The 26666-nt window shown below is 39.8% G+C and overlaps 1 protein-coding gene across 1 annotated transcript in view; it reads right to left on the reverse strand.

The window, feature by feature from the left end:
* Window positions 1-24773, reverse strand: part of fbln2 (fibulin 2) — a 63338-nt gene extending 38565 nt beyond the window's left edge. Inside the window, exons 1-4 of the mRNA XM_069703176.1 lie at window positions 24726-24773; window positions 22106-22285; window positions 19007-19013; window positions 17064-18911 (exon numbers count right to left, since the gene is read on the reverse strand). Of these exons, the coding sequence (XP_069559277.1) occupies window positions 17064-18911; window positions 19007-19013; window positions 22106-22285; window positions 24726-24773 (2083 nt within the window). The remainder of the gene's footprint in view (window positions 1-17063; window positions 18912-19006; window positions 19014-22105; window positions 22286-24725) is intronic.
* Window positions 24774-26666: the final 1893 nt, after the last annotated feature.

The following is a 26666-nucleotide window of genomic DNA, read 5'->3' on the forward strand; positions in this document are numbered from 1 at the left end:
GCACATATTATCAGTTGCTTGTTATGTTCTGTCTCGTCTCACCAAACACGGCACCAGACTCAGCCTGATGTGTGAACGTCGGCATTTCATATTTTTTTAATTTCTGAAACAAGTTGCCCAACATTAAATAACTTATGATGATAAAGTATGTTTATTAAGTTTCTTAACTTCCACTTAATACTTTCCCAGCCAAAGATCACAACCATTTCATTTTGGTCGACCAATTTCAGTTGGAAAGACTGGAGTGGTTTTACATAAACAAATTGTTTTCCTGCTTTTTGTGCAACGAGCCATTCAATCAGTGCATTGATGCGGAATTGCTGTGTCTCTTCGAGGTCACATGCTGAACTAGCAAAACCAGCAGTCTTGTTTTAGTCACAGATTTTTTTAGGTTTGGATTGAATTTCCCAAATTCATATGAGGTTTTAACATGGGCACAGTGATATGCATGTATCATTTCTTCTAAGCCTGTCTTCCCACTCAGCCCCCCAGGGTCTCATCTGTAAAGTAGATGAGAATAATGAACTGTGTGCTTGAAAGTCCTTACATTGAGCCAGGGCTGTCCCTGAAATAAGTGGTTTCACAAAAAGCTGTTGCTCTCAACTGATATTTGTCTTTCAAATGCATATCTCCTGCAATGCCCAGCGTGCCTGTCCGGCCTCCCACCACCGGCATTCTTCATATCTGGCAATGTATCAGCCCCAGACGCCTGTCAACAGTAGCCTGTCCATAGTGGCACCCTTAGGCCCATCTCCATCTGCTGCTGCTGTTTTCCTCTAAATATGAGACAGCAGGGAGGCTGCAACACAAAATGAAAGTCAATATTCCCAATTTGGCCTCAAAAGTTTATTTCACTTTCTGATAAGCTCATCAAGTTTATTGGTGTACATCAGACACGTGTCATGAAATGCTACAGTGCCTTGCTGGGATGGTACATGAACTCTAAACTTATTCACAGCAAAAGTGAATAAGTGAGTGTGTAATAAGTAATTTCCTTTATATTCTGGGACATCCGCTATGTGTCAGACTTCATCATGCTCAATGCTGTCTGCATCAGGCAGGAACATTCTGGTCGGAATCAACCAGCAGCAGCAGTCTGGAAGAGATCTGAGCTGCAGACCAGACACAGCCTTGAACGTATGGAGTTTGAAAAAGCTGCCCAACTGGCAACAAAATGTGAGTCTCTCTCAAACCGGCCTCTCGCATCTGCCACTCATAGCAGTCCCGCTGTGGAGGGTTTTGGTTCCAAAGTTGAAAATGTGAAATTAATCCATTTTGAATGCTTTTACAGTAGAAAAAAATAAGAATTTCAGCAGTCGATCGGCAGATATTCTGGCATTAGAGGAAGATAACCCTGAGCTACTCATATTATATTCTAAAAGGGATAATAGTGCCGACTGTACCTGATGCTATTGGACAAAGATTTGTTTGGAGAACCTGGCTACACTTAACGTTAGCTTATTTAGATATCAATCTCAATAAAAGGGGTGGCAGCCTGACTCTATCCAAAGTTCAACCTTTGGAACCTGAAATATAACTATTTTTTTTTTTTGGTTTTAGACTAGATTGTATGGTGTAACTATTTTGTCTTATCCTAATATGCTGTAGCTACAAGTGGACACTTTTTGTTTAATATATTTCAGAAGAAAATAAATACAACGTATGTTAATGTTAATGTTCAGTGTCAACATGTTTGCCTTTTGCAAAATACTTCAAGTACCAAGTTTCCATATTACATTGAAAGAAAATGTAAAGCAATCACGTCTCCTTCAAAATGTATTTCCTTTTGCCATTTAGTCATATAGGAATGTCATTTCTAGGAGAGCCTGCTGTGACCTAAAACAATACTATGAGAGCCTTAGCAGTAAATCAAAACAATGAGAAAGAAACTTGACTCTGAATCAGTTCATCTGTATAAGTACCTACAAGCTACCCCTTTCACATTGTGATATGGTTTTCATATTGTCACTTGGTACATTGTTAGTATGAGTTGTAGGTAATATCAATGGAATCAAATATCCTAATATTTTTTACCAACAACCTCAATACTGATATTGCGACAATATTGTGGGGGTGACTGGTGGTTCTTTCACAAAGTATAAATCATCATCATCAGTAATGTGGATCTAATGACTAAGTTGGGTCGGGGCAGGCGGTTATTATGGACAACTTGAACAGTCTGGTAAGTTCAGAAAATTAAATCACTTTTATCGTGCCAGTTCATGATATTACATACCAAAATGTATTCTCCTACCACAATTTCGATAAGATATTGATTTATTGCCCAGCCCTAAATGCAGTCCCAATAAATATATTTATAAATACTGTCCACGCTAACCACACTGACAACTGCTAACTAATCTTTACAGAGCTGCCGTACCTGTATTGTTTGATTGAGTTACAAAACATATAGTTTCTTCCTAATCCAGATGCTTCATAAGAACTTTTGCTTTGTCATTATACGAGTCAAAATTCATGATGAGTTTTATGCTCTTTTATGTGCTTCACTTCCTCAATTCCTCACTGCTTTGCTTTCACTCTATGTCAACTAAATTATTTCAATTAAGTCTGCTGCATAGCAGTGATATTTTCACATTATCATTTCTCTAATAGGTTTGCTGTCAGCCATGAAATCAGCTTATACGTTACATCCACATGAAATGGCACTTTTCAATTTACTTTTGATGTGGTGAATAACAGTACAACCTAGCGCATAGGTTTGCCTATGGACACCTACCATCTCTACCCTGCTGTTTTAGGAAAATTGCTTCCAATATTTTAGAAGGACAGAATTGTCCTCAGCAATTTTTTTGGTGCATAAACATTAGGCCACCCAGGTCTGGACCTCAGTGTTTTTTCTGAGGTGTTTATAATAAAAAGCAAAAAATAACTGCCTTTAATTTGATCACTGGTGTAACTACTTTACCGTGGGTGGAGTGAATGATCTTGTCAGTAACTTGACACTTACTGAGGCGTGTACTGGAGGTGCATGACAACGCAGCCAGACTCATCCTGTCTGTACCTCAAACTCACACACACACACACACACACACACACACACACACACACACACACACACACACACACACACACACACACACACACACACACACACACACACACACACACACACACACACACACACACACACACACACACACACACACACACACACACACTCACTCATCAGCCTGCATGTTTTTTTCGATACCGGTAATAAGTGGTTATGCGCAGTATGATAACCATTCATTTTCTTCCAATAGTATACTGTGATACCGATATATCGCTGCAACCCTAATACAGAGGGAGGGAGAGCTAAGAGCAGAGGACAGAGAAATTAACAGAAATAATTTAATGTTGAAGACAGAGAGAAAAGAAGATATGGAAGAGAGAGGGAGCTGTGGTAAGCAGAAAGACAACGAGAAGGATGCTGAGAGAAATAGCACAGGAGACACAAAGGGAAAAGACTCAGAGACCACACAAGCAGAGAAATACTGGAGGAAAACCATGCAGGAAGAGAAGTGTTGAAACCAGTCCTACGCCCTTGAGTACAACTATAATATCTCATATCTATAAGTTTCCGAGGGTTGACTCATGAAATAAAGACACCTGATTGAGACTTAACAGAAGACCTCCGGATAGATGTAAGTTAAGTTATATTTGTGTGAAATGACCCATTTTTTTTCACTTCAGTTCTGACTCCTTTGGCCGAAAATAAAAAGCTTTGCTGTTAAAAGATGCCTTATTACCATAATTAGTTGAAAAAATTATATTATTCCGGCTCCCTGAGTACTTCCACTTTTCCTCAAAAGATACAAAAGATTTATTTTGTCTAGTATTTGATAACAGTTCCAAAGCGTTTGTTGGCTCTGTCTCATGCCCAAGTCCTACAAATACAGAAACATATGTGGTGTTTGCATGATTAACTGCTTGATGCCCCACTTTACTGCTGGCAGGCACCTCTGAAAGTGAAGTGACTGGGGTCACAACAATGTTGTAGACCTACCCATCTCTCCACATTCAGAGATAAGAAGAACGACCCCGGTGACAGACGAGGGAGCCACTCTACATCATCATCCCCTTTTTATTTAGAGGATTTGCTTCCTGCAAACGAGGCCCCATGAGCAAAATGGCCCTGACATCAGCCACAAACAAAGCGGGAGACAGCACGCAGAGACACGAAAGCTTTCACAGATCCACTTAAGATATGTAAAAGGAAGTCATCAAGGAGAGTTCTATGCAATATATGTAAAAGTAGATGAGAATCAATATCATCCATTATTTACAATATCTATGCCAGTTGCTTTTAATGCTGACATCTTAAGAGGCATCCTCTCTATTGTTGGGAATAACAATAACAAAAATCTGCCTCTGATTTTCCACCCGGACAGAACTGAGCTTTATTCATTTCAGAGTTCAGAATAAAAAAAAAAAAATGGAGGCAGTAGAAATAAAGGAACTACATGTCCTTTTGTGTGTCTGATATTCTGCTCAGGCAGTACGATACAATGACATAAATGGGATCAGTCCAAGTTAGGATCAGTTTTTTTTTTTTTTTTCTGGGCCACTATGTACATTTTGAAAACCCTTTTGGCTCATGTACTGTGTGCGACAATACAAGAGATCTACAATAGGACATCCTCATGGGGTAGTATTTCTAGGTAGTCATCTGTGAAGTCTGTGAAGCTGCAGAGAATGCAGTATTGTTTTGGTGATTGGGGTCATACAGTAGGTCTTGCTCACACTGGGAGAAGGAGTGTGCTGAAGAGCGGACCTTTATAACAGAGTTATCATCTGAGGACACCAAGATGCAAGAACTGTTTGGGGCACGACGGGGTCGTACTGACTCCCCTCTGGGTACAAGGCAATATGAGAGGGCTCCTTTTTTTATCACACGTAACGCTGCTTTCATAGACACCCAGACTTCAAATAAGAAAAAGAAAAACCTTAGAGCACTTGAAGGTCTTGAGCTGAATCAGATGCAGGACACTTGAGGGTCCTCAATCTTTGAACTGACAATCAGGTGGAGCTTCCACTGACATCGTAATAACAGGGATCATGTTTTTTTGCTCTTTTTGCCTTCAAGTTACTGACACCATGCCTCAGTCAAGTCAATACTGTCGGCACCACTATTAGAGAGCCTGATGATTTGTGCCTGCTGCTGAGTATGGCTGACCTAAGTTAAAGGTTTTCCTCTTGAGCTTTTAACCTTAACAGTTTGATCTGGAAAAAGTCAATATGTGGAGAGTAGGAAGTAGACGTTTCCAATGTAGTTTGGATCTAAATTACATCGGAAGTACTCCCAGCGTAGCTACATTCAGTGGCCAACCTGATGAACAGGGTTGAGCTAAGAGACAAAGACTGAGTCACTCTACAAAGTGTTGTATGGATCTGAACGTACTCGAAAGAATGGTTCAACACACCCTCTTGGATCATTAAATCTACAGTAAAATGAAAAGAAAAGAAAAACCATGAAGGTAGTCTTCATTGTTTTCCTCTAAATGCCAATTTGTTTCCTACATTGGCTCCCACACAATCATACACAGACTGTTATCACTTTTATATTTACTTTATTGATCCCAGCCCATGGTGTTCTCTACAATGCTGTGTCATTGTCCTTTTTTTTTTTTTTTTTTTTTTTTTTTTTTAGCAAGAATATGGTTAGATATTAGAAACTAAAATCTATCTTTGACCCAAGATTAAACATTTTTAGTTGGCCTACAGTCAGTCAGACCTTCAGACTTTAAGCTAACATTACTGTAACCCTCGCATAAAACCAAGATGCTCGGCACCCAAAGTGTGCTAGTCTTTAAGCAATTGTTCTCATTTTACAATTTGTTTCTGTCCATCCACACAAAAAAACTGGTAAACAATGTCCGGAGAACCGAACAAACACAGAAATGCCTTCGCTAAGTAGTTTCAGCCAACAAAGTATACTTTTTTTTTATTGTTTTGCTATAGCTAAACATATCTTGTATGTTACTAAGTTGTTGTTACTTCATAACAAAGTAGCCACTAAACTCTGTAGCCAAATCAATCTTTTGTGTTTAAGTGATGTATATCTTTATATTCCATATCAATATCAATATCCATGCATTTAACAATATAAGCACCTGCTGAAGGACTCAAGCCTTTTACTTTTGTATGATGTTATGATTAAACTGCAGTAGTGTGATGCCAGGTTGAAAGGACAGAAACCACAGAGAGAAAGAATGAAAAAAAGAGAAAGTGGTAGATGGTTGTCTAACCGTCTACAAGTACTTTAGGTCACTGAAAAAAAAGCAAATGAACTTGGTTAAAGTCTTTGTATCTGTTCTTCGTGTGTTCAGTCCAGAGCCCTGGAGGGGCCATAAGGAGAAGAAAAAAAAAAAAATCCAATCGTGCACGTGACTTACTAAATCGTGTCCACGAGATAGCATTTTGTGCGCATGAGATAAGTTTATATAGCGAGAGACAGGCTTTCTCCTCTAAGTATGAAGTGCACTGCACCTCCTTTAACTGTCAGTTGACCAACTATAAAGTCGATAGCACCCTCAAAGTTAGCATATTGCCAACAATATAATCCACAAGCTCTCAATATCATCGTTATGACACCTTCAACTGACAGTGCAGTGCACTTGCACATTCTGAGAGGAGAAAGCCTGTTGTAAACTTTATCTCGTGAGCAAAAATTGATTAAAACATGCACACAAAATGCTATTTCGTGACCACGATTTAGTATCTCGTGACCTCAAACTTGTAATTATTGTGCATGATTTAATGATTTCTCTCTATGGCCACTCTGGGGCTCCGTACTTCAACCATGGCAGGTGTCGGTCTGCATGCTAATTACCCTATTACTCCTGAAAACTGTGAAACACATTACCTTCTGTGCTCTAGAGGCTTATTCCAAAAATACTGAACTCACAGCATTTGTTAAAAACAAAATCACAACTATTTTACGTGAACTAATCGTAGAAATGAGAAAATCTCACCTTCAGTTGAAGAAAAATGTTGCTGCTTTAACAGCCTCTTACTGAAGAACCATTAAAATACAGTGCCTGTCCCAGAATGACCATTCTTTCTCTCAAAGTCCAACTTTTTAATTTACTATTCTAAGATAGTCAGTATAAAAAAATTCAGACTTCCAATGCCCCTAATCAATGCTGGTGTTGGAGGAAACATTGAGATGATAAAACAAGAGTTAGTTTAAATTGCAAGCGGCAAAGCCAAAGACAAACTGCAAATGGCTAACTCCTGTTTTTTGTTTATTTCTGCCATGAGAGATCGCCATTTGCAAGCATTTAAAAGGTGACCTCAGGATGATAATTTCACTTTTTTTTCAACTTAAACCTGGCAGCAGAGGCATACTGAGGCAGGTTCCATGTACTGTGCTGGGACAGGACAGACTTATACACAGGCTGAATTGTTTTGATGACAAAGTTCAGCCTAAAAAAAAAAATCACTGATTTTAGTAATTAACCTTTTGTTTTATGTCACATACAATTCTGTCACCAAAGTCACCATGACTTAGCAAACAAACTGAGATAAAACACTGCTTACTTGAAGCAAGTAATGAAGAAATTCATAAACAGCTATGGTGGAATTCCGCCTTGGTTACATGATACACGATGTGTAAAGACACTTGAATATCATGTAACCACAATATATAAGTGTAAAGAGACAGATTGCGAGTCTGCAAAATTCTAAAATCTTCTAGTTAACACCAAAGAAACCGGAGGAGACCGTGTTACATCTCTCTAGTAATGACTTTCTGTACTTCTATTTTATCTGCCAGCTTTTCAGGCTTTTTTGTAATTTGTTAAAACACGAATGAGGATTGTGATACTTAACTTTACTTGGTTACTTGGAAAAATTGCATTTTTAGAAGGGATGTCAGGGCAATAACAAACAAACAAAAACAATAATGAAATGACAAATACAAATTAATACAGTAAACATGAGACAGCAGATCTCTCATTTTGTCAACTGCTTGAACAAAATGCATATCCCAGAGAACTGGCATACTCTTGGAAAAGCTGAAATTTACACCACCAATGTGGCAATTTGTAAATCCCACAGGTGTGGATGTCGAGAGAGACGCTATGAATATTTTGTATTAATATATGACCAGATATGATAGAGCAAGTAAACATACTGCAGTTGATCCGCGTTCTCCATGTGGTTTGAATTGTTTAATGTATGAGACAAGCGCTTCAACATGACACAACTAGAAGTGATGTCAGTAAGATAAATGACCGCTCAGTCGCAGTCACTTCAGCCAACCCCACGTGGTAAATCATTAAATCAATTCAGCCATTAAACTGTATGTTGTACAGAGCTTTGTCAGAACTGTTTTTATAGTAATTCCTTTGAAGAGGTAAATCATTTCTATCAGCAATCCAGACATAAAAATGTGCCGCTAAAGCATTGGGTATATACTTCGCTGCTTGGAATACAGTCAAAAAAGTTCAGATTAAAGTCACATTTCTCTGAAGCACACAGGCTCAGTGTTTGCTATTGTATATCCAAAGAGAAGCAGTGCAATTATTTGTGAACAGATGGAAACTTTTGACCAACATGTACTAAACACATGCATACTACCTCGACGCAGGTCTGAGAGTCTGCTAGAGGATGGAGTTGAAAGAGATTTTGTGTAAATTATGATGTGAAAACTATTTTTGTCAGGACACCAAAGAGCCAAGTTCCATGACCGTCCTATTTGTCAGGGCCTAGAAGTATGACTGGCATTTTGATTGCACTTCTACTCTGGGGGCTAGCTGGGACCTTGAATCTGGGTCCCAGAGGCACACAGGAACCAGCGGGGCCTCGTCTTGAGGGAAAAAACATTTTTCCTATGGAGTATTGTAGACAGTTCTTTTCTTAGTTGTGTGTCTTATTTTAAAGTTGAAATAACAAAGGTTTTACAACTCTGGACATAAGACCATAATAAATCCAGTTGACTGGGTTGTTGATCGATACCATTGACTAAACAATTACTTCATTAAGAGCAAGGATTCCAGTCATCCCAACACACTTTTAAGGTTGTACCCTGTATTGGAATGAACAGTCCCTGCCTATTAGTGTCAAGACACTTCTAGCTACCAGTATTTCTCACAGGAAGACTGGATGTTTCCTTTCTCAAGTCAAAGAAGCAGCCGCCAAACCGGTGTTGTAAATTTACTATTTATCATGGTGATACACTTAATTGCAGGTTTCTGTTAGCTCTTTACAGTAAATGACTGTTTGCTAAACCCTCTGTGACTGTCAGGTCCAGCAACTCTAGAATGGCAGGCCTGTCAATAGTTATACACATTATTAAAAATATCAGTGACATCTTTTTTTTCCCTTGCCAAATCTAGAAAACCCACAAATAAAAGTGTAAGGAGCGGATTATATCGTTCACTTTTTGCTTTGTTAATTTTTTTTTACATAGCAAGAAATGGAACGCGTGATTAACCACTTTACTACCTATCCTACTAGTGCTAACAATAATGCTAGTAGGATAGTAGTATAATAATACTAGTAGAGCATTATTCATTTATCAAGCTAATGTTATTTAGCCAGCTAAAGCTACTAAAATCTGCAAGCGACAAAATAGCAAAACCTGCAATAATGGCTATGATGAGAACCTGCTTGATGACATTTTGTCTGGTGTAAATTATTATGTCTCTACTTGCAGTTCTAGACTTCCATGAACAAGCAAATGTACTTTCATTACTTGATGTGATGGATTTGTCAGTACTGTTTCTTCAGTTACGGTGCATACATAGTAGAAAATTACACTGTCAAGCAATTTGTTTTTGTTTCTTTAACAATGAATACCATTAAAACCCAAGATAAATGAGTGCTTAAAAAAAAAAAAACACGTTTTTTTAGGTAAAGGTGGTTCTGTTCCAGTATGCGTTTTGCTAAATTCAACAAATATCTCCTTAGGGCCGGCTAGTTGTCTGTTCTGTGTGTGTGCTGAAAAGACATCTGGTAACATCTGGCTCATGTACAGGACAGAGGGAAGGTGAGATGGCAAGGATGCGGAGAGGGGTGGTAAATTTGATACGTGCCAACGCCACAACATAGTAGTGCTGTAAGGTTGTCCTTGAAGTCAAAGAAGAGAGGTGGCCAAGAAGCAGCCAAACAGGAGAAGGTCAAAAGAACAAAAGCTGAGATAAAAGTGATATGATCAGGCAAGGGTGACAGGCTGCGTTAACTTTGGTGAGGCTTTCCAACAGTAGATAGACCTCGGAGTTACAAGGCAGGGAGATGGATGCAGAGATTGTTGTATTTGAGCTTGAAAGGTGGATACAATTAGTGTGTGCCAAACTGTGACAGCAGGACCTCTCCCACCTCATTGTGACTCACAATGAAAACAATTTTTTTTGTGACTGCAACCAAAAAAATGTGACAGAAATATTCTTAATGTGTATATTACACACTGTTGGTGTTCACATTTAACCAGAGTTTGCAGTTAGTTGTTCTGTCTGTTTACATGACTGTTCTGTTCATACCCTTGAACTGAAAGCCTACTGATTAGCCAGTGTTTCAGTGAATGTCATTCATGTCGTGCAGTTATCTCTCTCGCACTCAATAATAAGAGGAGGGTTGGGTGTATCTCTGTCTTGAGCTGGCATGCTGGCTCTGGAAAAAACATCTCATCCTCTGTGCAAGTCAGTTTCGAAGCAATAATAGTAGCGACAGTTTGCAAATCCACAACCTATCAAACATGAATCATATTACTTGTGTTAATAATATTAGCACAATGGGATTGTTTAGATTGATGAATGATTTAAAATGCTTTGTCAGGAAATGTTAGGATATCTAAAAAACTAAATCTTGTGAGTTTTGGACGCTGCGTTTGAGTGTTTGCTTTGCATTTGTTTGATTACATGTTTAAAATTATAGTCTTTGTTTTGCTTCAGCTATGATAACGAGACATCCACTCCCGTATATTTACGGGTGAAACGTCTACCACAGCTGTTAGTGTTGTTGCCTTAGCAATGGGTGTCCATTAATTTGGCAGGTGGGGCTTTTAAAGGAGCACTGATAAGGGTTGTATTTCTTTTCTTTTTTTTTTTTACTTAATTTTCAAAAAAAAAGTAAGGGCCGTATTTGTTTGGCTGGTGAGATTCAATTTAAAACAGTCTTTCTCCAGACTCAGAGACTCCACCTTTTGGGGCCCTGAAACCCAAGTTGAATGGCGGGTCTGCTGCTATTGGTATGTGAATGTGTGTAAGAGGGGGTGAATGGGAGGCAAATTGAAAAGCACTTTAAGACTGCCAAGGTAATCAGGCACGGTATATGTGCAGAAAATGGTATAAACTGAAAAAGAAAATACCAAGAGGGCTTGTGCAAATGTATGCCATGAATGTGAGGTGGAGATTTTACCCTTTCATCTCCTCTACTTAGCACAAAAAAATACCAACTATGATTGCTTACATTCTAAACTACCCATTTGCGACTTCAAGAGCGGGGACGCAGGCAACACCATCAGCTGGCTTAAATTGTGCTGAGACAGACCCGTTCATACTACTGTAACTTTTCCTAACAGCATTCTAAAACAGTTTTGTCTCACTGCGAAACTTTGGACTGAACTGGGCTTTAAATTTTACAGAGTCACAGATCTCTGTCCAAAGTGCAAATGCAACAGATGGAAATCTGAGCCACATACACGAGAGAGAGACTTGTCATCATGCCTTAATTGTCTGAACAGTAACCTTTGAAAAGGCACTTGAGGACTGACTCACCTGAGTATTGGAGCGAAGAGTGTGAAGCAGCTACTTGACAAATAAATAAGCCTCGTTTGATTGACCAGCCACACACTGACAGACTGTTAGGGATATCTGACTGGCCGAGAGTCAAAACTCAAATCACAGTGCATGCAGGGTACAGGACAAGCTGCCCCCTGGTGGCCAAAATACCTTTGAATACTGCTTTAAATACGTTGGGGCTATTTGTCAATCTCTCATGTTTTTTGTTTTTTTTAACACCATTTGTTATGTGTCTTTGAAAGTCCATGGAAATACATCCAAGAGAACTTGGCAAACTTAAAAAACATTTTTTAGCCAATTCCTAAAATAATAACTGGTGAATGCAAAACAGGCATTCATTTGCATTTTATTTTCCTGATTCTGTTGGGTTTTAGTCAAATGTGCGCTACATTTGGATGTAAATGTATCTGCTGAGAAATGCCAGAAATATTCTGTTGAAAAAGGTCATAGTGATGTCATCAAATGCCTTGTTTTGTCTGACTGACAATCAAAAACCCATATATCAAATTAAATATAATGGAAGACCAGTGAATATTTTAGCATTTGAGGAGCTGTAACTGTCAAATCATTTGTTATTGCATGAGAAATGATGAATCGACTGATTAGGTAATCAGCTAATCAGTTAATCGACTGATCAGCGTGTAAACCAATCTGATATCAGTGACGGTCGAGCAGAAATACAGAGGGTTTTCTTTTACTGGAGAGGTGAGATAGACGTATCCGGTTGAACTGGATCTTTAGGAATTTTACTTTGCATCTAGCTTAGCACTAATGATTTTTAGACGTTATTTTGAAATAGGATAACGGAAGAATATACTAAGGCATTAAGGTTTTTTTTTTTCTTTCCCTTCATTTCAGTGTGACATTTAGACCACGTCAAGAAAGTGTCACGAATGCCAAAACATTAGCACGTGTATTTCTTGCAGATAGCGTGTGAGGAAAAACCTAACCTTTCATCTTCAAAAGTCTGTTTCATAAAGAACATTGGGCTACTTGTCTCAGATGTTATAGAGTTGCCAAATCCTACACACTTTGATGGTGCTATCCTGAGACGATGTGCCATCAGCACTGATAAACTTCATTATCAGCAGCATGGAGAGGCCCTGCCTGGCCCTGCCTCAATCTCGGCTATAGGATTTTAAGCAGCCACCTGTCTGTGGTCCAGAGCGTTTCTATCAGAAGAATGCTTTATCTGGAATAAGAGCACCCTGCCACTCAGACAGATAACTTCTCCTCACCTTATCCCCCTGCATATGCAGCAGAGGACACAGCAATGTGTCATTTTTGAAAGAAACTTTAGGGTCAGGTCAGTCAGCCCACTGCACACAAGGTCCTCTTTGTTACAATGAATAACTGTGCAAATGGCCTGAGGGCAAATCAGATGTGGCACACAGTGATTATGTAATTACATTATATCATCAACACATTACTTAATTACCAAAAGCCTACTAATAGATGATGAACTGCATAATTTCATTATGCTTATTTTAAAGAACACTGTGATAACATGTATTGAGTGTATACAGAATGTGACACATTTTAATGGATAGCTTCATATATACACACAGTAACACTTGTGCAATCTAAACTCGATCTGCCTGCAATACATACTTTTATTTATAGTCTGTAGAATTTACAATAAATTAAAACCAGAATGCACAATACATATAGGCAGTGCCATATGCACGATAGATAAAAAAATAATCCGGTACAGTTGTTGCTATTACCTTGCTCAGTCCCTGTATTTGTCTGCACTGGAGCCTAGTGCAAATATAACTTGGTGTATTTAAGCCCTTCAGGGCATCAACATCTGGATCTACTGCTGCTTCATGCTGCACACACCTTTTAAAAGCTAGTTCAAACACATCGGCAATGGCTCAAGTAAAGCATATGAAATGCGTTGACCAAGTATAGGGTTTAGACCAAATATTTAAAAATGGAGACTATGATGGTTTCAGCTAAATAAATGAGCTTTATGCTCACCCCACCATCAGTGTAATGTGTCATTTAACCTAAAGCCACATTTACTAATTTCAAGGATCTGTTTCAAATACATGTTTGAGAGGGAAACTATACAGTCACAGGAACTTTTGTAGATGTATCAGAAAATCCAATATTTAACATGGGCCGTGATTTCACCTGTATAACTTTGAAGAAAAAAAAAAAGAGATATGTCACCATGCAGCCCATGTCATCACACTGCCAAAAAATACAGGAACATAGTCTCTAAATCTTTCAGATGAAAACGTATATATTGAAGAAAAATGTCTTAAATAAAAGCCCCTAAATAGCTGGGAGCCAGAGAGAATTTATGACCAAATCCAGACTCCTAAGCCTGCATCTCTCTCTCCCAGGGGGAGGTGAGGCCTAGTGTGCTGAGACAGTGGTGAAAAGTATGTGACTTCTATAAGAAGATGTTCGCCATGGGAGGAGTGTTTCACTCCTCATCCAGACAGAGTATGGCTCACTATTTATGTTCCTGTTCTGATAACTGGGGACCAGCTGGTGTCTCCACTCCTTCCATATGCACATATGACATATAGGCTGGCTTGGTATGCAGAATAGAGTAAGGGAGCATTGTTCTGAAAGAACAACTACGTACAGCCAAACATTAGAAGGACGGTCTTAAATGGTTAATGTAGGATTCACAATGGGGCGCTAAACAAACACGAAGGAATCGTTCACACTTATGTTGATAAGAAACTCTGCCTGACACCTTTAGCCACAAGCCATCATCAGTGTTAAGCATGAATTGATGAAGCTTAAGATTTCCTTTGAGCTATGGCCGTTACATCAAAATCAGTTATTATCTTTTCATGTAGAGAGTGATGCGTGTACACACGTGTGTATGTGTAAGCTTAATATGGAACTGATGAAAATGACTGTATTTATTCTTTTTCTTTTTTTTACCCGGTTACAGACTCCTTGTCTGCAACAATTTCCTGCTTCTAAATTCAGACAACATGGAAGTTATTGTACTTGGTCCTAAACACCTCAGAAACACTTTCTCTAATCACTTAGTTACTCTGGATGACGTTGTCTTGGCCTGCAGCACCACTGTGAGAAACCTTGGAGTCATCCTTGATCTTCTTTCATCTATGTAATATTAATCAAATCAGGAAAATCCTTCCTCAGCGTGATGCAGAAAAGCTAATTCAAGCATTTGTTACTTCCAGGCTAGATTATTGTCATTCCTTGTTATTAGGATGTCCAAATTACTCATTAAAAACCCTGCAGTTGATTCAAAGTGCTGCAGTAAGAGTACTGAAGGGATTTAGCAAGAGAGATCAAATTTCTCCTGTTTTGGTTTCTCTTCACTGGCTTCCTGTTAAATCAAGAATATAATTTAAAATTCTCTTGCTGACTTACAAAGCAGGTTCCATCGTATCTTAGATCTTATAGAACCATATAATCCTAGCAGAGCACTTCGCTCTCAGTACGCTGGTCTACTTGTGGTTCCCAGAGTTTACAGAAGTAGAATGGGAGGCAGAGCCTTCAGTTTTCAGGCTCCTCTCCTGTGGAACCAGCTCTCAGTTTGTGTTCGAGGAGCAGACAAACTCTCTGGCTTTAAGGTTAGACTCAAAACTTTTCTTTTTGATAAAGCTTATAGTTTGTGCTGGCTCAGGTGATCCTGAACCATCCCTCAGTTATGCTGTCATAGCTGCTGGGGGAGCTCGTTATGCACTGAGCTTCTTTCCTCTCACTTTCACTCTCTATACACTCATATCTCACCATCACATCTCCTTAACTTCATGCTTTTTCTCTCCCATAGTTTTTGTTTATTATCTGTTGTCTCTCCATTCAGTTTCCTCGCTCACATAGTTTCTGTTCTTTCTTTTGTAGATGTCTCCGGCCATGGAACTGCATCTCTCTGCTCTGTGATTGTCGGCCCCACCAACAGTTCATGTTTTGGATCTCTATGCTGTCCTTTTCTCTCTCTGCTCTCCTCTCACCCCAACCGGTCGAGGAAGATGGCCGCCCACCTCTGAGCCTGGTTCTGTCGGAGGTTTCTTCCTGTTAAGAGGGAGTTTCTCCTTCCCTCTGTTGGAGGTTGTTTTTTTTCCCTTAAAGAGGAGTTTTTCCCTCCTAGCTTATGTGGGAATTGTTGAATTGTTGGGTTTCTCTGTTTAATGTTGTAAAGTTTTACTGCAAGGACTATAATGTGTTAAGTGCCATGAAATAACTTGTGTTGTGATTTGGCGCTATATAAATAGAATTTAATTTAATTTAATTAAATGCTGGACTGCATGACAGAAATTATTTTCAGAACTGAAGCTACTATTGTGGTTCATGAGGTGCTGAAAAAGTACACACAAGTATGTGTCATTTAGATTTAAAAATGTAAATTTTGTTCAATAAGAGGTATAATGTAAAATGTCAGCATTAAAGTAGTTTTATAACAACAAACTGATCAAATACCCCACTCTTTTTTCCCGTGCTAAAGGACAGACGTACAAAAGTATCAAGTTCTTGGTGAATATGTTGAAAATAATGGAAACAAAATCACTGATCAGACCAAAATTCTGCAGGAAATCTTAAGCAAGTGTGTCTGAACACTGTCTTTCCTCGTATTCCTACGTCCCTAAGTTGCATGCACTACTGTGTGTGACCTGGCCGATTCCTTCCATCGTTCTACATTCCATACGAAGCTTCCTCAAATAAAGTAATTGAAAAGTGCAGTCAACACAAGGCAAGTGACACTAACATTAGCTACAACTGCTTCCAAGTTTTGTTTGCTGTTTTATTTACAAGGACAGTCACCAACACAGTGTAATCGAAAATACCCAATTCATAAGAACCAGCAGTAGGTTGCAGCATACTTCTGAAAGATTCATCATTCTTAGGTACCGAACAAAAGTTACCCCATTTTACCAGCGTTCATGTTTACCACTACATTTTATGTTTGTTTTTGTTTTTTCTTCATTATCATGAATTGGTTTCTATGTAAATTTCAGTTAGTATGTAGTAATATTAAAATGCTGAAAATTAAAAAAAAGAAAAAAAGGTTTTAACACCACGTGACTTTAACCAGCCTTCATCTTACTTCAGAGACTGTGTGTGTTTGTGTGTGTGATTATGATGCCGGGCTCCTACTATGATGGTCATGTTTGTACCAGTCATTGGACTGTGTATACATATCAAATCATCTGACAGGCAGAGAAACACAACCCAAGAAATCAGGGATTTGAATTAAAAAAATATATATATTATAAATTACTATTAACTGATATGACTGAAAAAAAAATGTGTTACACAAAATATTTTGTTTTGTTTTTGAATGAGTGTGAAGGTTTGTGCATTCAGCTCTTTTTGACTTACCTTCATCAGGATTGATGAGTAAAACAGGGCGATGCTTCCTCTCTTTGTCTTCTTTCTTCACCTCTTCCTTCACCTTTCCGCCTTCACTGTGAAGGTTAAAGAGCCTCTGACCTGGCTTTTTGCTGGACTGACTTTCATCCACCTTGATCTTTACTGGTGGCTGTGTGCTGGTAGTGATAAAATGGACCATGGGGGTTGTTGGATACTCAGGCATTCTCGTGGAAGAAGTGTCCGGCTCAGGTGTGGTCCGTTCGTAGATGCTGGTTGGATCACTGTTCGCTAAGTCCTTCTGGTTTATCTCCTGTGGTGCTGACTTGATCTTGTAGGGCACATCCTTTCCTTCAGGTCCAGTGACACTTTGAAAAGTTACTATTTCTTGCTCCTTCTCTTCTCCGATCTCATCTTCATTCAACCTTTCTTCATCCTCTGCTGTAACTGCCCCCTGTAATTCTTTTTCACCGTCTGTACTTGCATCTGGATGGATTGGAGTCTCTGAGACTCTCATTGTGTTCAGTGAAAAACTAACTCTATCTGATACACTTTCCTGATAGCTGGGAGTCGCTGTACTTCCCACTGAATGACTAACATTGATTTGGCTGTTTGAACCACTGAGTGTCACACTATCCAATGCAATTTGGTGATGTGCCTTGGTCTCAGTGCCCATCTGATGATGAACAACACTTTCTGAAGTCGCATGTGGATACTCTGGGTGTTTGTCACTTTCCTTTACTCGGTTTAACGGAAATATAAAACTGCCCAAGATACTGTGTGCATGCAGTGGATTCTCTAAATCCGTCTGTTGACTGAAATCACTGACTAAAACACCTTGTGCACTTGTTGGTCCCTGTGACGGCTGCCAAGCAGTGATGGCATGCATATGTGGCCTGACAGTGCTCTGCCCTTCTGCCAGGGGACTTTCTGTCACTTCCTCTCTGTCTGCAGGATGGTCATGAACTCCATATCGCTCTCTCAGCTCCAGCTTGCCTCGTCTGTTAAAGCTCTGAAGGGCAGAGGTTCTGTCAGGTCTGGCAGAGCCTCGGGACACAGACACGACCTTGTTGGAGGAGGAGGAGGAGGAGGACTGGGTGGGGAAGACCAAAGACTGCGGGTAGGTCTTATCTGTAGGACCATAATCATAGTCTTCTGGCTCCTCCTTATCCAGTGGCAATTTGAAGAGAGGAAGATTCTCATTAGGAGGAAAGTGATATGGTGTGGAGAATTGATCCGTTTGACCTTGTTGGTCTAACCTGTAAGGGTTGCTATCAGACCTGCTGGCTATGTTATCCTCTGTTGGCGGGGTTAATGCCGGTTTATGGACTTTCTGAGGATCACAGTCAGGTACAGGGTAGCACATTAGCTTCCCCCCTTCATTAGGGCAGTGGCAGACCCGGCAAGGGTCAATGTGGAAGGAGTGTCCAGCGTCATACTTTTGCCCGTCATGAGCACATCCAACACGTTCACACTCCATGCAGCCGTCTGCAGGCTCCAAAACCTCGATGCAGTTTGTCGGCAGATCAGGACAGCTCATGAAGTGGCAGCTGATCCGGCCCCCTCCGGCAGGGCAGGAGCACTCTGTGCTGCCATAGTCAACAAAGTAAGAGTCCCCCTCAGGCACTTTGCCATTCTTGAATCCTGCATTAATACAGTCATAGTACTGGTAACCCTCGCATGTACATCCTTTTTGTAAGCATGAAGCGCAACAGGCACCACTCTCCAGCACTTCTTCCATACAGTTGTCAAGCATGGGGCAGTCCACGCCGGTGCAGTCACGCTGGCACAAGCTGACGCTCAGGTAGAGAAAAAGCAGCGTACACCTCAGCAGTACAACTTCAGCTTGACCCATGGCACCTGGTATTTGTACGTCAATCAAAGGAGACCAAGTATTGTCCGAGGCTTTTAGTTTGTCTTCAAGGATTCTGGCACATTCTGCACATTTGAATCACCTGTACTCTGTAAGAAAACGGAGAGAGAGTGAGACAGACAGACAGAGGCTTATTTCTTAAAATGAAAGCAGACCAACATCTGGCTTCGTAGTTGAGCTCACTAGAGTCCAATTTTTTACAGCCGCTCATTCTCTCATCAAGACTATGTACTCCTCATTAACACCAGCTGGAGTGCAGTGTTTTGAATCATTATACAGGCCGACATGATGAAACCTGGAATCGGCCCAATTTCTAAATTTCTACAACATCCGAGATTATCGTCATTAAACAAACTACTAATAATCTTGTGTTGCAATCAACCCTGAAGTCTAACCACTGAAAATAGATGCTTCATAATGTTTAGTAATTGAGTTTGTTTAAAAGTAATTACACTTTAAGCAAAGTACATTTTCTGAATTTGTGGAGTTGGGACAAAAGAACACGGCCTCCTTTTACTAATGATTATTGTACTAAGTGATGTATTTAATAAGAGCTGCTCTTTCAGATACAAAGTGAATGTAGTCACTTCATTAGTTCATTTCATCACACAGCAGAAAAAAAAAAGGTAGCATCAATTAAATACTACAATCTTTTGGAGATTTTGGAAAATAGAACCAACAGAAGAATCAAAGCTAAGCATGTGCCACAGATCCCTTCTGCTTCACACTGTATTCCAAAACCTTCACATTATTTGCTGAGGGAAAATGCTTTTGGACAGATCTAATTCATCATCAGTGATGCAAAGCGATTCTTCTTTGCCTTTAGGTCATCTCTGCAAGTAAACACACACCCACACATCAAATTCACACTGCTCTGTTCTCGGGCTGACGTCTGTAAACTATCTATGCACTGGTTTTGACACCACATTTCCACCTGCATTTCTGTTAGAAGTCAGCAAATGCTCTAAACAAACACAGTTCTCACCATTATGTCATCATCACATTACAATCCCATTTGAGTCATAAACAACACATCTGAAAAGAAACCAGTTATGAGTAGTTCATACATTGTACTCATTGAATGCATTATATTGAAAACTGCTTTTGTTACCTTTTACCATGACTTTATCCTACAAAATATCAAAACACAACCAAAACTTGACACGATTTTTCGAAATCATTGGAAGGATGTATTCAATGCTCTTAAAGAGGTTTCCCACAGTGCGATTCAACAAAAAAAAAAATATTTTTAATTTGTTTATTGTGGACTTCCAAAAGGCTTCAAGGAAATATTTAATTCCATTTAGAGTCAGCGATAATGTGTATTACAATTAGGTGGTTGACACCCTCCTAAACACAACATTTTGATACAAAAATTGTGGCACTTGTACAAGATGAAGACCAAATTTAGTATAAAAAGGTGGAGTCTATCAATGCACTCAGTGCCATCCTTTTAACACACTCTCCCCTCCTACTTCTTCACCCTTCGCCTTTTATATTTGCCCTTTGGCATTTTTTGTTATTATATTTGATAATTTGATATGCACAAACATATTCTAATGAATAATACAATGGCAGAGGGAAAACAAAACCTTTTTATCTTGCCCTCGTGGCAACTTAACAAGGTAGGCATGTTGCCTAATTGTTCTTTTTGTAAGGTAATACATATATTCTAAACCATTGAATATGACAACAAAGGCATTTGTGTTTGTCATCAGCCACATTTCTGTTTTTTTTGTAGCCAACTATCAAAACTCAGGCTGCAACTAATGATTATTTTCAGTATCAACTTTTGTGCAGATACATTTTTTTGACAAATTGATACATTTTCTGGTCTGTAAAATGTTTAGGCTACAAAAAAAAAAAACCTGAGCTGAAAGTGACATATTCAAATGTCTTCTTTTGATGGCCAAATCCAAAAAAAAACAAATATTCATCATGACAAATAAAAACATATCTCCTCTTTTATATCTATAACTATCCATCTATCTATCTTTTGCGATGCAGAGGTGATTATTTTGGCTAACCAATTATTACATTTTGCAGCTATGGACTAAACATTTATCAAATTATTACAGATGCATAGTCAATCACTCTCAGTAATACAAAAATAATGAATGTACACCATATATTTCTTAGGCTCCTTGTCATGGCAAAAATGCAGTAAATAAAAACTGTCACACAAAAGCCCTGACAAACTCTATAATAAATACCAATAAAAAGTCTGATTTTGATGTTTTACGCCATCAAAGCCAAATAGTTCAAAATACAGAATACAGTCTATGAAGCAAAGAAAAGGAAGAGTAGTTGAGTAATTGGCATTCTCACTCAAAACTTTTCAGATTCAGAGCTTGAGCTCCTGCTCCATCCTTCCCTGGAGGCCTTGTGTCAGTAACTGAGTTAAACCGGCAAGTAAGGATCGCAGTTTCTGTCAGTGAAAGTGACACACACACTGTTACTGTACAAAACACAGGCCTAATGAAAGCTGGTAAGGAATGGCTGCAGATGAATGCAAACAGAGCAGTCAAAGCAGCCTGGTGTTTCCCAGATAAGTGAGGGAAGGGGGGGATTCCTCCCTTTCTCCCTGCCTACGTGCGCGCGCGCGCGCACACACACACACACACACACACACACACACACACACACATCCGACATTTAAACTGTCCCTGATGTCACGCAGCTCTGCCAACAATGACAAAAAGAAGAGAGCCTTTGCAGGCTTCTTTGTATGTCAGAATAAACTCACTTAAATACATATTTAATCAAGTTACCCACTGAAAGCTCCTGACTGTGTTGCAAACAAACTTGAGGTAACAAAACAAAATTGTAGGCCTACTTATTTTAGTATGACTGCATGCAGTTAGAAACATGAAACACGTTCTTTAAATATCTGATGGCAAACTTAAAACGACTCAAAAAAAAAAAGACTGCGTGTAGGCTTTGAATCTTGCACAAGCTGCATTGCAACCTGCCGTCTCTCTCCACCTGATTGCAAAAAGTTGTCCTTCTGAATCACTGATTTCAAAACTACAGCAGCAGAAGAGGGGGGAAAGCTTACCACAGGAATAAGTTGAGAAAAACTCATCCGTGTAAGTCGACTCAACGTTCTTTGCACAACATCCATGGAATACATGTGTTTAAGTAATGGGAAAAGCCGCGTCGGGACAACGCTTTGTGTTACCTTGTCGATGGTTCTGGAGAGCCGCAGGCTGCCGGTCTTCTGAGCGCCGCAAGTGTGAACCTTTTGACCATCGACGCGCTGCTGGGACCAAGCAGGCGGGCGGAGGGGGAGGTACGAAAAGTTTCCCCTGCTGGAGATTCCGCAGGAGATCCCATCGTGATCTATAATGAAGAGCAGGCGCTGTTGGCCCACACAATACCACTGGTGAGGATGGAGAGGTTGATTTGACTCGGTCAGCTTTGGATAGTGGAGATTTTATTTTCTTTTTATCCGAGGAAGACTAAACAAATGTTTTGCTTAAAGCAGAAAAAGGGGATTGCAATAGACAAGAGTACAACATGCAAAACGAAGCACACAGCAAATGAACTGCTTGAAAATGCACGTCAACTCAGACTTATTTGAGGAGACTGCAGTCTCATATGTGTGCATGAGGTGTGGAGCTGAAGCCAGGAGACAGCTGTCTTAAGATCAGGGTAAAGACAAGAAGAAAGGAGTAGGCTAACAAGTCGATTGGCTCTGCCAAAAGGTTAAAGATAAACCTACAATTAAACACAATGCACAATTAAAACTCACTAGCTTTGAGTCATTTGGTCAGTTCAAAGATTTGTTATCGCTGACTATGCAGTTTGTCCACTGTTTTCTGCTTAGTTTTTGAATGTGTATGTTCATTGTCGGTGGTTCTGTTGTCCACACCTTCCATACAAGTAATTTCACATAAATATCAATAATGTATCTATGTATTTACCAAGGTAAAAGACCATTCAAATGCACATCAGTATGTACAACATTAATTGAATGTATTGCAGTTCAAATTCACTTCAGTACCTTAAGCTTAACACGCTAAAAGAAGCAAACGGATCCTAGTTCAAATGTGCTTCAGCACGTACTACACTAAGGCATTTGTTGACTTCAGAATATATTAAAAAGAAAGAGTGAATGCACCACAGTTCAACGGTCTCATCATTCATACCACTGCTGATTGACTGTCTTCCGTTCAGTAGTCAATCCATTTTTTGCTAATTTAAGATGGCACCTTCAGATCATTTAGTTCAGTACAAAACCAGCCTGTACAAGCACTGTCTGGTGCATAAAGTAAACAGCTCAGCTTATTTGCAACATATCACATGATTGTTTTTTTTTAATAAGGAAATAACATACAGTGTCACAATGGAGCTGGCAGTAGTGCGCTTAGTGACCTAAAGTGAGTAATCACTCCAGCTACTACTCCAGAACTACTGATTTGGTCAGTGGTAAGATGAATCAGTAGAGTTAGTTGACGTTGACCATTTGGTAACCAATTGAGCTGTCTGCACTCTAGATGCCACTGCAACTAGCTACTTTCCCAACAGCAAAGATGGCAGTGCAGAAGATGTTATGGACAAGGATATATTTTACAGTGTTTTGGCTGAGTCCGATTTTCAGTCGTTTTTATTCAAGCCAAAGTATGCGGCCAAAGAAATGTAGTGGAGAGAGGCTACTGCTGCTGCTGCTGCATTAGTCTGATGTCAACAGAAACTGAATCATTCTACTGAAATGAATTTCACTGACGCTGAGCAAGAGAGCGGTGTGTGCGACACTATGCATGAACGTTTTCTCTTCACCTGAACATAGGGGTGCAGGAGAACTTCTTCACGATACCGTGGAGTGGAAGAGACAACTAAAAACCAGCAGGGCGGAGAGGGCAGAGAACTGAGTGAGTGAGTACTTTTTTTTTTTACTGAGCAAAAGGGTGGCAGAGCAGGGCAAGGAGTATTTTTGCTGCTTTATTGTATATGATCAGTACTTTAAGTGAAAATCATATGGCAACCTGTTCTCCCATCTGAGCCACACCACATAGAAACAAAAGGATTTTGGGTTTAGGTGTCACTACCTCGCACACAATGCATCCTTCCACATGTAGTCACTGCCAGCACGGCTCCACGAGCAGGAAAACGTAGAACAAGTCAGCTTTTTCGGTCTATACACAATACACTGAAGAATGTATTGTTTCATTTGACCACATTTATCATGAACACCGAGTGAACATCCACATAAAAAGCTGCAAATATTCCCTTTAAGCTAATTTAAGCTCAGGCATGACAATGGTATTGATCTTCACAACTACTTAAAGCAAGAGAGTGCATATTTATCAAAATGACAAACAATGTCTCTAAAGAGATAACATAGAGCATGAAAGTTGCGTGAAATTTAAAGATGAAGGCACAAAATCAATGTTTTTCCCTTTTAAAATTGCACCTCTTAAATGGAAGGTCATAACCTCGGCTAAACAAGAGCCTTGTTCTCACATCATTACTCATGCTGCTGTCTGTCTCCTGCCAGTTGCAGCCCATGCAAGACACAAGGCCATAGGCTATTGCAACTGCACACAAAAATCCGAATCTGCTTCAAATACAAGCCTGTTTTTGATTATGTGACTGATCCCACACTAGCTATACACCCCCTGGAGGCATAACAATGCATGTCATTCAACTGAGCATGTCTCTGCATTCACATGGGGAAAAGAAAATATTTCATCCTTTGGCCATTTTTTAATATACTCCCACCTTTTGGAGGGTTCTTGAAACAGCAAATGGCAGAACACTAAGCAATTTTACGACCTGAAAACTATCTTGTATCTCACTTTCACGACGCCCTTTCCTTTATTTGAAGTGGCCCCTCTGTAGGGCATCGTAAATTCGGCACCTCCAGAGGACGTCTAAATTCAAAGAGCGCAGGGAGTGTGAGTGTTGTTTGGAATAAAATGTGGCATGCTAGACATTTGAATGGACTCACTCATTATGTTGGAGCGCAGTGACCCAATCATCAGTCTGGACCCCTCCCAGCAGCTCATGTAAAGGTCCTAAATGGGAACTGTCAGGGCATGAGGTGAAGCGGTGGTCGGTGCTATGATACACAGATTTGATCTGTTCGCAGATAAGATGACTGCCAAGGGAGTGGGTTTTCAACTGGAGATGAGAGATGAGGTAAAACAATAGATCTGGAGTATTCAGGGTTGGGTCAGTGGAAGGACATGTCAAAACTTGCCAAGAGGCCCACATTTTTTTTTTTCATTATTTTTTCATTTTTTTTATTGAATCTACTGTACTGTGGGCGAACCGTCTTTTTTTTTCACTTGTAAAAATAGACTTGGCTGTGACACCATGGCTCCGCGGAGTTAACTGCAGTTTTGTCTAAAGTCGCAGATGACGCTGTGGAAGATAACAAGATCAGAGAGAGAGAGGTTGCCATGGTGTAGTGGGCAAATTTGGGTTTTGCATGTGCATAACAGGATCAGGCTCAGCCCTGCTATAAAACACTAAGTGGGACTTCACAACGCATGGGTGAGATTTGTGGAAGCCTGGTGTGATCTCCGGGGAAAGGCATCAGACACAGGCAAGCCTTTGAAATAGCTGGGAAGGATGGGGTGGGAGGGCTCGGGGAGCCAGGCTTCACGTGTGGGGTCACCAAGGAGCCCCTGGCTCTGGACTCACTGGTGTCCGTCTCATATGCTTTATTGGCTGGGGGCTCAAAATTTGTTTTGGAACGATGTCTGAGTCATTTTTTTTTAGTTCTTCTAAGAAATGTTCTGCAAGTAATGTATCTATACTGTGTAACCTGCGGTTGAGATTACTTAGGATGGACATCAGTTCAGTGCATTTATAAGAACATTTAAGAAACAATCTTAAGATAAATGACATGTCCAGTTTTGGCTAGATTATTATCATTGTCTTCTCCAAAACAGCTGGAGTTTAAGAAAAGTCAGTTATATATGTGCAAGATGTATTTGTAGATAAATCAGCTAATGTCATTTGATCTAAACCAGCTGTAATATAGCTCAGACACAAGCCGCCACTTCTTCTTGGTGAAAGGAACCAGCACTAGATGTGATTTGAGCATCTGATCAAGATACATTCTGGTCGCAACCAACTGGTAGGAGATCACGGGGTAGACCCAGAACAGATTGCATATGTTAACTGGCCTGGGATTGTCCCCGGATCCTGTTGGAGGAGCTGACTTCCCTGCTTTGGTTGCTAGAAGAAAGCAGAAGGGTGGATATTGTTGTGACCCCAAACATTCTCTGCTCTTGAAAGTGAAGGAGATTGATTAACACAGTAGATTACTGATTGCTGTTGACTGATGGCCCTGCACTTTGTCCAGTGCACAGTAAACCTAATACATATGGTTTTATGATCCTATACAACTAATATAGATGGTTAAATGTGTTGTACTTTCAAACAAAAAGGGCAATGACTATAAACCCATCATGAATCAGTGACAAACTGCTCTGCTTAGCCAGGTAAAAGGTAAAAGCTTTCTGGTAAAAACATAAGTAGATTTTGCCATAAGTGACTTAAAGTGTGTTTCCACTGCATTTTTAAACCCCGCAACTGCTGTTGTGTTCGTCACCACATGGATTTTGGTGCCTAAACCTAAGGCACCATGTGTGTATCTCTAAGGTGCCTGCGGATTGTGACAAAAAGGTAGTATTGAACGCATTGACATTCACTCAGCCACTCTGAAGGATGGATCCATCAGAAACGAGTGTCAATGGTTAAGTGCAACGATGTTAAAAATCTAACTT

The sequence above is a fragment of the Brachyistius frenatus genome, unplaced genomic scaffold (genome assembly GCF_029030835.1).
Source record: "Brachyistius frenatus isolate BFR_SWC_R1_liver_20210118 unplaced genomic scaffold, ASM2903083v1 Contig_45, whole genome shotgun sequence".
NCBI classification, from domain to species: Eukaryota; Metazoa; Chordata; class Actinopteri; family Embiotocidae; genus Brachyistius; species Brachyistius frenatus.